At 30.0% G+C, this 12914-nt stretch overlaps 2 protein-coding genes across 2 annotated transcripts; one reads left to right on the forward strand and one right to left on the reverse strand.

Moving 5' to 3' along the window:
- The first annotated feature begins 7690 nt into the window (after positions 1-7690).
- Positions 7691-9738, forward strand: LOC111027208 (putative nuclease HARBI1). Its single transcript, XM_022305470.1, has 6 exons — positions 7691-8098; positions 8163-8359; positions 8427-8586; positions 8701-8845; positions 8932-9076; positions 9145-9738. Exons 1-6 carry the CDS (start codon positions 7856-7858, stop codon positions 9398-9400), a joined length of 1146 nt encoding a protein of 381 aa, XP_022161162.1. The 5' UTR covers positions 7691-7855; the 3' UTR covers positions 9401-9738.
- On the reverse strand, positions 9463-11672 carry LOC111027209. The gene is made up of 6 exons (XM_022305471.1): positions 11438-11672; positions 10314-10533; positions 10184-10225; positions 9941-10036; positions 9828-9869; positions 9463-9473 (listed from the first exon to the last, which is right to left on the reverse strand). Exons 1-6 carry the CDS (start codon positions 11633-11635, stop codon positions 9463-9465), a joined length of 609 nt encoding a protein of 202 aa, XP_022161163.1. The 5' UTR covers positions 11636-11672.
- Positions 11673-12914: the final 1242 nt, after the last annotated feature.

The raw sequence follows: 12914 nt of genomic DNA on the forward strand, positions 1-12914 counted from the left end.
TCTATGTATTGAATCATATGCTTTTTTGTAATCAATGAAAACCATGTGTACGCTTTTGTCATACTCTCAAGTTTTTTGTAACACCTGACGTAGAATGAAGATTTGATCTATCGTGGAGCGGTTTTGCCTAAAACCTGACTGGTAGTCTCCTATAATCTCTTCTGCCCAAGGGTTTGATTCTGTCAAGTACACAGTAAGATAAAATCTTATACGTTACAATAAGCAGGGCGATTCCTCTATAATTGTTGCATGTTTGTTTGTCTCCTTTCTTGTGGATGGGATAGACTAAGGCTGTTTTCCATTCCTTTGGTATCTCTTCTTTTTGCCATATTAAACTTATCAAACGATGAATATATTTAACAAGATTCTCCGCACCTGTTTTGAGTAGCTCTCCGGTAATCCCGTCTTCACCGGGCGCCTTGTGGTTTTTTAGGGTTTTTATTTGTTTCGCAACTTCCTCTATCGTAGGTTCGGGATAATCTTCCCTATTCAGTTCTTTATCCTCAAAGAGGAATGGATTAGAGGGTTCTCTACAGTTTAGCAGCTGGTCGAGGAATTGAGCCCATTCCTCGACTATGTCGTCTCTATCCGTTAACAAAGTATCATTTACGTTTCTTAAAAACATTTCTTTCGGTTTGAAATTCTTGCTTAAAGAGTTGATCTTCTTGTATAGGTCTCGTGTCCTATGATTTTTATAGTCCTGGTCCGCACTTCTCACTATGTCTTTGATAAATTTTCTTTTCTCGCATCTTATAATTTTGGTTGCTTCTTTCTACATATCTTTCTATCTACAAATACATCAATTATAAAATAAAGTACATAAGCTTATATCATATCTTATTAGGTATTGTCTTTTTTTATGTTTATCTAAGTATAAATTAAGTATAAATGAACCACATGACAGAGCATACTTTAGACAACACAAGAACAGTTGAACATTGCTCATTGAATGTACGTTTGTAAAATATCCAGTATACTATTCTGAATTTATAATCTACATCAGTCAGTCTAAATATATTTTACATTTATTATTATAAAGTATGTTTGAGTGAATTCAGTCCAAGTCAGTGTATTGGATTAAATGGAACTGAAAACATACACTGAATTTAGAATCGTTTAAACGTCGGGTTCAGTTACAGCTGTACAATCAGTATAACTCAATGTAAGTGTGCAGATTATGTAAAAAGAATAGCTACAAATATAAATAATAAAAATATATAATGACTTATTTATTAATCATTGATGGATTTAAAAAAAGTATACGAAAACTGATAACGGGAGTGTGATAACAAACACGGGAAATTTGAAAAGTATCGGCAAAAAATGCAAAAACATTGGGCGGCCATACTATTCAACGGGCCGCCGCATTTCGACACTGCCGCCGTATCGAAACCTACACCCCGTTAAAATTGTGGTGAATAAAGAAGTGAAATCAAACCTAAAAATTCTGTGCTAAAACTTAATTGACTATTGAAGAAAATTCGATGACATGCAATTTTACCACATTTTTAGCTACAAAAAAAAATTGCACAGAATGAAGTGCATCCATGGGCATGTGATTTTTTGCAGGCAAATGTGGAACGTTCTGTGCAATTCTAAGCACAGAATTTTGATATTGATTTCAATTCTTTATTTACCTCAAAATTCAAGTACCCCAATCCATTTAAGTAAAGCACAGAAGACTTGATTTACTTCGCCGAAGTTTGTTTTGGATATATAATATACTTTATTACATTAGGTATGTATAGACTGCTTGAATGAAATGTATTAAAAGTTACTTTAACTATAATATATTATAGTGCATACAATTAATAACTGTAAATTGTAATCATCAACATGTCATGCATTATGTTCATACATTATGCGAATACACTGCATTTTTTGATATATCTTGTTAATAATGATACTAAGATGGACATAAAGTGGACTACACATACACATTGACACATTGACACAATATAATGAATTATGAAATATAGTTAAAAAGTAGTTATCTATGTTATGTGAATATTGTCTAACTCATGTTGTTCTATGTATTAATGTACCACATAACAGAGCATATATTGTTGAACTATATAAATACAGTTGAAAGTTGCTCATTAAAAGAAAATCCAGTGTAATATTTGTGTCCAACAATTCTCAAATCTATTATATTGCAACAGTATATTTATTATGTACTGTCTGTGAGTAAATTCAAACAACAGAAATGTGTGTACGCCTAGCAACCTCTAGTTAATGTCGGTTTAATTTATTTATTAATAATGAAAATAACAGTTTATTTGAAGAAAATAGCTCTGTCGACGGATAATAAATGTAATTAGACCCATAATTTAGAATTGTGTTTGTACCGTCAGTATGACTAAACGTAGACAATAGACATTATAAATAACACATATCGTTTAACATGATATTTAAAAAAAATATTACATCTGTTTGCTGAATTAAATATCTAACGACCGTCATGAGCAACGGTTCGACCGAGCGGCTGTTTCATTAAAAACCTCACTCATCATATATATTATACATTTTGAAAACAATTTATTCAAAGTCATTTTGAACTACCGCAGATTAATATATTATAAATCATAAACGAATCGTTTGCTACGTTAAAACCTAAAGGTATATTTGGTATATTTAAAACACGTATATATACATATACATATATATAGAAAGACGGCGGCGGCGATTTTTGCGATCGAAGCGTCGGGCCCCGCCGACGGCGAACGGAGGTAAACCAGACTCTACCGACAGGGAAAAGTCGTGTGAAACGCGATAGGAGCACGAACGGGGCCGAAAAGAGGCGGCGAGCGGCAAACGGGAGGCGAAAAGTGAAAATTCCGTCGAAATTTGGGGAAAAAAAGAAAAAAAACGATAACGGGAGATACGGACGGAAAAGCCGTGGAAGAAACACGTTTTCGCTCCATTATTCCTTATAGAACGCCGAAACCGACACGGCAGGCCGCCACCGTCTTAGAGTTTTTTTATAGTATAAGATATTTAGTAACTGTCTTATCATTGTATATTGATAAAAAATTATTTTTCCCTCGATATAATCCTCATACAGTGAAACTTTCATACAATAATGATAAATTAATTAAATTTTTTCTTTTACTAGACTAATATATTGCATGACTATGAGAGAACCATGCAACTATGACATTACAAACATTATACAGAAAAAAAAATTTACACACCGTGAATACTTTTCATGTGTCGTTTTAGGGCATCCTTTCTGCTAAAAAAAGTGCTGCAAATAAAACACTTTATTTGTTCAGTGTTCTTGTGGCACTTTAAATGCCTTAATAAAATAACTTTCCGGGAGAAAACAGATACACACTTATCGGACTTAAACATTTTTAATATAACGATAACTGCAGGACTGTGACACACACACACAAATGACTGTCGAATCGTTACTAACGCTTATGAGTTATGACAATGGTCAAGTCAAATAATCATTTTTTTTTTTAATTTTTGCTGTCTTAGCTGTTTTATACACCCCCGTGTGAAGTTGTAATTTTTTCTCTTAAACATAATACTCATGATAAATCTCAATGCACTGTTAGTGCATTTTTGAACGCAGTTATTAAAACGATTATTTCAGCGTTTTATCATTTCTTTTTAAAATGTCCTACTCCAGCCAGGTATCGACTATAAACACACCTGATGTTTCATCAGGTTTCATTGATTTCTTAGCAAATGGCGAGTTTGATGTAATGGTAAGTTTAATTACTTATATATATATATATGTATATATTAAAAATAACACATTTTATGTATTTGTAGCTATCGAATACACCGAGGCGGGTATATTACAATGATTTATTATCCGAAGAAGAAAACATTTCCGTTGACGAAGTTAGTACGGTAAAATATAATATTATTGTAGCACTTACCTTAACAACGTTATATGCTGCTATAGACTAGAAACAATGTCAAACATTTATCGAAGGACTGTGTTAAATGGTATGTTCATTTAATGTTGTTTTTTCATATGCATTATGTATAGCAAATATTTACTATCATAAATAAACCTGCAGATGATATTGACTCATGGACTGGCGAACATTCAGATGCTACATGCCTCGAAGCACTGGAACGTTATATTTGTGGAGAAGGATACAGGGACGACGAACGGTTATTACTAGAAGCATGCACTGAATTTGAATCTAGTACATAGATGATATATTTGGTGATATCATATTATATTATAACAATTAATAATTGAGCTTGTGAATATTCAGTCGCAGTAAAAATACAACTCTTGATTAATATTTTAAAACTTTATTTATTTAACATCACAAATCTTCATCGGATGATATATTTGGTGAGAACGTTTCCGAAATGTCTTCGTCACTCGAATCTTCATCAGTAGGCATTTCGTCGTCATGACTACTATAAAGATATTTATTTTTTTAATGTTAGAAAAAAAACATTTTAATAATAAACTTACATTACAAACACTTTGTTTTGGATGACAGGTTGTAGCACTCCACCATCGAATTTATGGGCACGTTCCCGAGAAGTGCATCGCGTAAATTTATTGGCAGGGGCAATGGTTGTTCATCGACACGAAACATCGAATTTGATTAATAAACTAACAGTAAAAATAATAACATTAAACTTACATTGTAGGAAAATCCTGATTCGGAATAACGAATTCATTATTATTCTTTTTCCGCCTTGAAAATTCTTTATCATTCAAAAAGAAATTTAAAAAAATGAATGCCAAATTAAACATTACCTATTCAATACGTTAACCCTTTTTGGTACAAAATATAACTCATACTGATTATCATTATTTCAAATCAGAAGGACATGGATTTTAAGTGAATGGAAATGCTGAATACCAAAAATCAACATGAAAAAAAAAACTCAGTAAAAGGATATGTGTGTGAAAAAACATCCTACGATTTATTAATTATGCTTAATTTATATGTAAGCAATTATGATGTGATTGCTGCAGTTTCTTTGCCCACCCGGTTGCATATGCATGTGTGTAAATATGCATATGTGTGTATAATGCACACGTAGGTATAACGGCGGCATGATCCTCTATTCCTCTCCGAAGAGTAGTGATGCCAGGCGAGCCTTGGCTGGGCGGTTATGGTGGGTAGGAGTGGTGGCGGTGGCCCGATCAATGGCTGGGCGGGTGGTGGCGGTGGTGGTGGTATCGGCTAACGGTGGAATCACGGTTTAAGATAGACTGGTTGCGCGTCGAACGAAAAAATAATGGCTGGAGAAAGTGCTCGTATCAATTTACTAGCTCTTGACGCGATCTAGCGGTCATATTCATAATCTAGAAGCTATTATTATTTCAATATTGATGCTTCTTTTTTGCTCGCCGCATCAAAATACATAATATTATGTGCATTGTGCACCACGATTTTTTATATTATATTTAAATTCTTTCTTTTTTTTTAAAAAAATGTCTAATAATTACTGTTGTATTTGTAAACCACATGAGCAATCCAAAACATCATTTGGTGTTCCAAAAATTGAAAGTGAGCGTAATAAATGAGAAGAACATTTAGGAATGACATTAAAAAAAAAACTCATCGTGTTTGCCTACAGCATTTTAAAGAAACTGATGTAATAAGTAAATGGGAAAGTGGCAAAGGAATCAACAAATATTCAGTAAGATCACTAATGCACAGAACTGAATAGTTTCAAACTAAATTATATTGACAAAATCATAATTACTTAACAATAATACCTAATATTAACTACAACCGTATAAAATATAAAGTAGAAAAATATTTTAATTTTCTTAGATTTGTTTGAAAAGATTCAGACTTAAGGATGGAGCTCTACCATCTATTGAAAATTGCAACGACGTTTTGAATGAAACGGTCTGCGAAACAACTAAAAATATAAATAATGTGAGAATTTCACAATAATTAAATATTTAATACACAAATGGTAAATATCATATTATGTTTAGGCATTGGTAACAAGCCCCAATTTCAATGATGCCCCATTGGGAACTAGATTAATTACATCCCCAGAGTTAAAAAGAAGTAAAGTAATTACATAGCTATTATTAAAATAAATATTACTTAAAAATATCCAATTAATAGTACCTATAATATAATTAGAAATATACCTACTATTATAGTTTATTTCACTTATTTAGATCTCTGAATCTCATTCATTATTTCAAGTAGTTTTTATGGCATTAGATAGTGTAAAAATTCCACCAAATTGGTTCAAAACCCTGGAATCGATCAAAAATAATTATGTTAATGTATTTCATAAATTAAGTCCATTGAGAACTGATTACACCAGATACATAGAAAAACAATTAGTCAACTAATGGTAAGTAAAAAAGGACAGGAATTAAACAATAATTAATAAATGATAATTACTATAATGTAATTTGAATACTTAAATGAAATGTTAATGATACTCGGTGATTATCATCATGTCGATAAAAATTATTGTATTAATTAATTAGTTAGTTACCATAAACATTACCAGTTTATTAATTGTTTTCAAACAATTGTTATTAGATTCTAAAATTGTTATACATGCTATCGGTAAACATATTAACGATGCAGAATTTTGTCTGGATATTAATAAAATGCAGTCAGTTGAAGACATAGAGTTACTTCTGTCAAAACTTGATGCCAAAAGAACTTGTCAAGGGGTTACATTTTGTTCTTTATTATCTCCTGATATTAAAACATCTTTTGGGTATAATTTGTTAAGTCAAATGGACAGTTGCGGCATGTTAACTGTACTGTAACATTAGAAAATGATGAAGAAGAAAACAATGTTAATAATATTTAATAAAATAATCAAAGTAATTATAATTATTGGATAATATTTTTTTAGATAGACCTAGATTTGAAATTAACATTTACACGCCAAGAACATAGAAGTGAAATATTGACCAGTATATTTGTAATGTACATTACAATGCGAAAGAGGCAATATTCATACCTGGCTAACCAAGAAACAAAAAAACAAAACAAAACAAAACAAAATTATCAAAATAAGTCAATACCTAATAAAATAAACAACATATTAATATAAAATATAAAATACTTACTTAAAATTAAGTACTTTGTTTAATAATTAAATATATTTTCAAGATCTCAGTATTTCACATGTATAATTATTTTTTAATTCTTAATCCCTTACCTACTTATACAACTAATTTAAATATGTATACGTCTTGTGTATAATTTTTGTATTAGTTGTAACTTGTATTTATTATTTAAGTGCCTAATTAAATATATAAGGAATTTATTTGCTCGATTTACTTATTAAAAATGTGTATGATAATGAGTATTTGACAAAATGCAAAAACGTGAGGTGGAACTGCTACAGTGAGTTTAGTAAAATATATAGAAATCGACGCTAGATGGCACTGTCAGTAAATTGATATGAGTACATTTCATAGTCATTAAGCTTAACATACGACGACTCGCAACCAGTCTATCTTAAACAGTGGGTGGAATAGACAGTGAGTCGGTGAAGAGGAGAGGTGGCGGAGGCGGTGGACAACACCCAGGGGGCCAATTCTTGAAATCGTGACAAACTTTGTCGCATGCGATAAAATTTTTGTCGCATGAAAATAAATATTTGGTATTCTTGAAAAGATATATGACTTTAGTCGAACGAAAAACATTCGACTGTTTGTCTACTGGGTATAAGTCAGTGACAAAGTTTAGTCGCATGATAATGTATGAAATGTGATAACAATTTTCACATTATTGATTATATTATTGATTACACAACTATTACAACAGAAATATTATTACAGATTTTCATCGATCATCAATAATCAATTTGTGTTTTGTTAATTACTTTCTATTAATCCGTAATTATTTTCCTTTCTTCTATTATAATGGCAAATTTTGATGAAATGGCAATGTTATTTGCAATTGATAATATTGAAGAGCATGAACGTGCAATGAATGTACGACAAATACGAAGGAAAGAGACAATTTCAGATCCATTTGATACATCAGATAGACTGTTTATAAAAAATTTTAGACTTACTAAAGACCTTGTAAAGTATTTAATTGAACTTTTACGACCATTTATAGTTTCAAAAAGCCGCCTGTCTGCTATAGATTTAGATACAAAAGTTAGTGAATAAATTACAGACACTAGTTATCAGCATTACCTATATTATTGTGTAAATATATTAGATTCTAGTAACGTTGAATTTTTTGGCTACTGGATCATACCAGTCCCCAACTGGTAATAGTAAGTTTATAGTCTTATCACAACCGTCTGTATCTCGTTGTATAAGTGAAGTTGTAGAGGCACTAAACCGGCCAGAAATATTTGACAAATGGGTTAAGTTTCCTAGTAACCTGAATGAGCTGACTGAAATCCGTAATGGGTAACTTTTAAATTTTTTTTCAAATATTTCTAATAAATGTTTAATAAGATGTCTAATATTATTACAGTTTTTATAGAGAAACTGGATTTCCTGGAGTAATAGGATGTATTGACTGTACTCACGTCGCGATTGTACCTCCTTCAAATAATTTAAATTTGAATGAAAATGAAAATCCCGAATACATTTATGTGAACCGTAAGGGATATCATTCCATAAATGTCCAATTGGTAAGTAATCTTTCAAATCTTATTTTTTTAGTATGTATTAAATATTTTAAGGTTACAGTGTAAGTGTATGCATATTGTATAACTAAATAAATAAATATTTAAACTCAACTTTAGATTTGTGATTCAAAATTAAGAGTTTTAAATGTGAACGCACTATTTCCTGGCAGTACCCACGACACCCATATATGGAACAATAGTTCTGTTTTACCAGTAATGCAGGAATTACACAGACGCAATCATCATAACTTTTATTTATTAGGTAAAATACACTCTTAACATTGTATTTGAAATATAAATGATAAATTGTTTCTAGTTAATAATATATTTATTTAAAAATATTATTAGGTGATTCCGGATATCCCTTACGTCAATGGCTATTGACACCAATTACAAATCCTACAACAGACCCTGAAAAATATTACAACCAAAAACAAATGTCAACCAGAAGTCTAATTGAACGTTGCAACGGGGTGTTGAAAATGCGATTTAGGTACCTAAATCTGTTTCTAATGTCCATGTTATATACAATTTTAACACCAATTTTTTTTTTTTTTATAGATGCTTATTAAAAGATAGAACTTTGCATTATAAACCAGAAAAAGCATCATCAATAATAAATGCATGTATAGTTCTACATAATATGTGTATTACTAATAATATTCCTTTGGATGAATATGACATTCCAGAGTATGATAATTTGGGTATAATGGAAGACCAAGAGATATTAGCCGACAATAATCGTAATTTAGACTTAGCTCTTGGTAGACAACATAGGGAAAAAATTGTAACATACTTATTTCAAAGACATGAATAAATTTTATTAATAACATATATTATAATACTTCTTATTCAAAATAACTGTGTGATCCTTGTTCATTATCTGCTGACTAGTTAAATTCAGTTTTTAACATTTAGTAAATTAATACATTATAAATAATAATAACAAATAAAATAAAACAAAATAATAATCTTTGGTAGACGAATACTTAAATATTAATAACAAATAAAATTAAAACCCTATTTTACCTAATCCTTTGTGGTAATTTAAAATGATTTTCAGTCTTCACTTTCTTAATATTATGGTTTTGATAATTGCTCAGTCAATGTAGTAAGTGCATTTGTTAGGTTCTTAAATATGACATTTTTATCTTCCATCAGTTTTATTTTTTTTGCATAATATGCTGCTTTCAAATCATATTTTTTCTCGGAAATACTGTATAGGTTATTTGCAGCTCTATTACTTGCAGCTAACCTAGCTGTAGTAGTCATTTTCCTTTTTATATCTAAAATATAACAAGTATTATATTACTTTACACTATGAGTATGATAGGAATGATAAAAATTTAAATATTACCTGATTTAGGTGAAAATGGTGCAATGATTGGCTGTTTATTATTGGCCGCTATCAGTTTAGGGGAAGTGATTGAATGATTATTGTTTTCATCGTCAGCTAATTATAGAGCATGTTAAAGAATAAAGCATGTTAGTATTTTATAATATTAGTATTTATTTTAAATGAATAAAATATTAAATTATCTGTGTGTATAATGTACACACATAATATAATATGTTACAAACATTTTTTTTTTATACATACATTCAATATCAGCTACTTCTTCGATGATATAATCATTAGTATCTAAAATCAGACCAAAAATATATTTATTTCTTAATAGTTATTTAATTTATGAAGTAGATTCAATTTAACTGATTTGTTACAAACTTGCCTAGTGTCACATCATTTTCAGTAATTTCATAAATAAATTCCACATTTGATTCCTTGGACTTAGAATGACCACTTACTGATGCCGGACTCATTAAAAGTAATGCATCTTGTTGAATATCGTTCAGCTGAATGGCACAAGTAGGTCCACCGCCAGTACCTCCGATATGTCGCTTAATAGCTGCAGCTTTGGTTTTTGTAGCGGATCTTGTATCTTGCCATGTCTATAATATAAAAAAGAGTGAATTTAATATTTTAATGTGGTTACAACTCAAATTTATAATCTACCATTTCATAGCTAACACAAGACATTTTAATAGAAGGTTCCCAAATAATTTTTCTACCTCTATCAAAAAAAAAAAAGATTAATGTAAAGTTATGTTATTTAAACCTATTAGATATTTTTGATTTTCATTATTTTTTCTTTTATCTATTAAAATTGATAATGTATACAAGTATGGTAGGATGACACAACGTCTCCGAATCATTTTTTCAAATGCAATTATTTATCATTGAATACAAGACATAACACATCCATTACAATAACATGCTCGAAAACTACTGTACAGCAGAGCGGTATCCACTTGTCCACCTTTTTTTATTTTTATGAAATTGCTTCAATTTTAAACTATTGCAGCTCAACTATTCAGATTGACTATGTTATTTATGTTATTGACAGTTATATAACTGATTAGAGTTGAAACAAAAAAAGATAGGATTCTAAGTGCAGTTTTATCAGTTATTAATGGCAATACAGTGTTAGAAGAAATCTCAGCAGAAATGAAAACCTTTATTAATAAAAAAGATGAGTTGTACGTTGAAGAAGGAATTATTATGTGGGGTTATAGAGTTGTCATACCAAAAGTTTTACAGGAAGGATTACTTAATGAGTTACATGGTGCACACATGGGTTAGGCATTATACAAACCGAGAGAGAGAAAAACAATTAATAATAATAGTAACACCTATAATATTCAGTTAATTAAAATAATTATGTATATTTTATTATGTAAAACTCCAAATAAAATATTATAGTTAATTATGTTTGTAATTCATCAACAGCCAATGTAATGTAGTAAAATATTCTAAATAAAGTGAAAATAAATGATGTAGGTACATGTAACTTACTTTTTTCCATTTGTCCCAGCTTTTTTCAGCTCCCGGTAACGCGTTAAGTTGTTCTGCGATAACTTCCCATTTTTGTTTAGCAGATTTTTGTGTGAAGGTTTGGGTAAATTTACCGGCACACAATAAAGGATCTTTGCTCATAAGTTCGACCAAAGTTTTCATCTGCAATTGGGTGGGCCTTGAATGCAGCTTAGACATTATAATACGTTTTAATACTAATTTAATAATATAATAAATACAAGGAACTCAATATACACTTGGTAGTATAGACACTATTGACTAAAGGTATCTAGGTAGTAGGTATAATACATACTGTAATAAAACGAAATTACAATTTTATAAAAAATTACTAAAAGTAAATTTAGCATCTTAGTGTGTTATGAACTCGACATTAAAATCAGTGATAAAAGATAAGACTTATTCTTTGCAAATTTTATAATTTATTTGAGGTTAAAATCTAGATTTTGTGTTGTTACCACAGCGGTTCATTCGATTACTTTGTCGCATTCGACAAGTGATCAAATCTTATCGATTTCAGTTCAAGAATACCTATTATTTGTCGCATGCGAGAAAATGTATGACTCATGTCGCATGCGAGAATTAGTCGTATGATTTCAAGAATTGGCCCCCTGGTACCACGGATAATAGATATACGGTCGAAGCATTTTATTGTTTGGGGGGCGTGGTTTCAAAGAGCGTGACGTCAGAATAGACCTCCGCAATCCAGCCGCTAGCCTAAACACCGTATGCGCCATAACACTATCATTGTTTAGTGTTTACCAACTAACATTGTTTCCGTCTACTTGTCGACTTATTACAAAGAAGAATAAAACAATTAATTGAACGTTAAAGTAAGTAATTATACAATATTAGAATATTAGTTGTTACAAATTACAATGTACTGTAGAAGTTTAAATAATAAATCTATAATCTATCTTTGAAGTTATTACTTACATTTATAATTACTTTACATATCTATGTAAACTGTAAAAAATTATATTATAGTAATTTATGGATCAATCTTGTTTGTAAATATGTGTTAATTATTATACTTGCACATTAAGTAATACGGTTCCTGAATTGATACCTATATAAATTATTAAAAAATAAAATGTTAACAATTAATAAATTACTGATTATTATTTTGTTGATTAGATGCCAGGAGCTAGATGTGCTGTTGCTGTTTGCTCAAATAGTTTACAGGAAACAAAAAAAAAAATTCTAACATATCTTATCATACATTTCCAAAAGATCAAAAACTATGCCATGTTTGGATTAATGCCTGCCGTAGAAAAGATAAGTTGAATCATAAGACCAGTACAATTTGTAGTGTACATTTTTTGGAAAATGATTTTGAAGTTGATTTGAGAAGCCAATTAATGAACATCAAAATAAAAAGAAAATTAAAACAAAATGGTATCAATTATTTATTATAATATTTTATTTCTTTACAATTATTAACCTTAATTTAATTTTT

The sequence above is a fragment of the Myzus persicae genome, unplaced genomic scaffold (assembly GCF_001856785.1).
Source record: "Myzus persicae strain clone G006 unplaced genomic scaffold, MPER_G0061.0, whole genome shotgun sequence".
In the NCBI taxonomy this organism is placed as follows: Eukaryota; Metazoa; Arthropoda; class Insecta; order Hemiptera; family Aphididae; genus Myzus; species Myzus persicae.

Excerpts from the sequence above, each read along its gene's own strand:
- LOC111027208 (XM_022305470.1), top strand. The coding sequence starts at position 7,856 with ATGGCAAATTTTGATGAAATGGCAATGTTATTTGCAATTGATAATATT. Across the intron at positions 8,099-8,162 it reads CTATAGATTTAGATACAAAA|ATTCTAGTAACGTTGAATTT; the intron begins GTTAGTGAATAA and ends TAAATATATTAG. Across the intron at positions 8,846-8,931 it reads TCATAACTTTTATTTATTAG|GTGATTCCGGATATCCCTTA; the intron begins GTAAAATACACT and ends AAATATTATTAG.
- LOC111027209 (XM_022305471.1), bottom strand. The coding sequence starts at position 11,635 with ATGTCTAAGCTGCATTCAAGGCCCACCCAATTGCAGATGAAAACTTTG. Across the intron at positions 10,037-10,183 it reads AGAAGTAGCTGATATTGAAT|CTGACGATGAAAACAATAAT; the intron begins GTATGTATAAAA and ends CTCTATAATTAG. Across the intron at positions 9,870-9,940 it reads ACCATTTTCACCTAAATCAG|ATATAAAAAGGAAAATGACT; the intron begins GTAATATTTAAA and ends GTTATATTTTAG.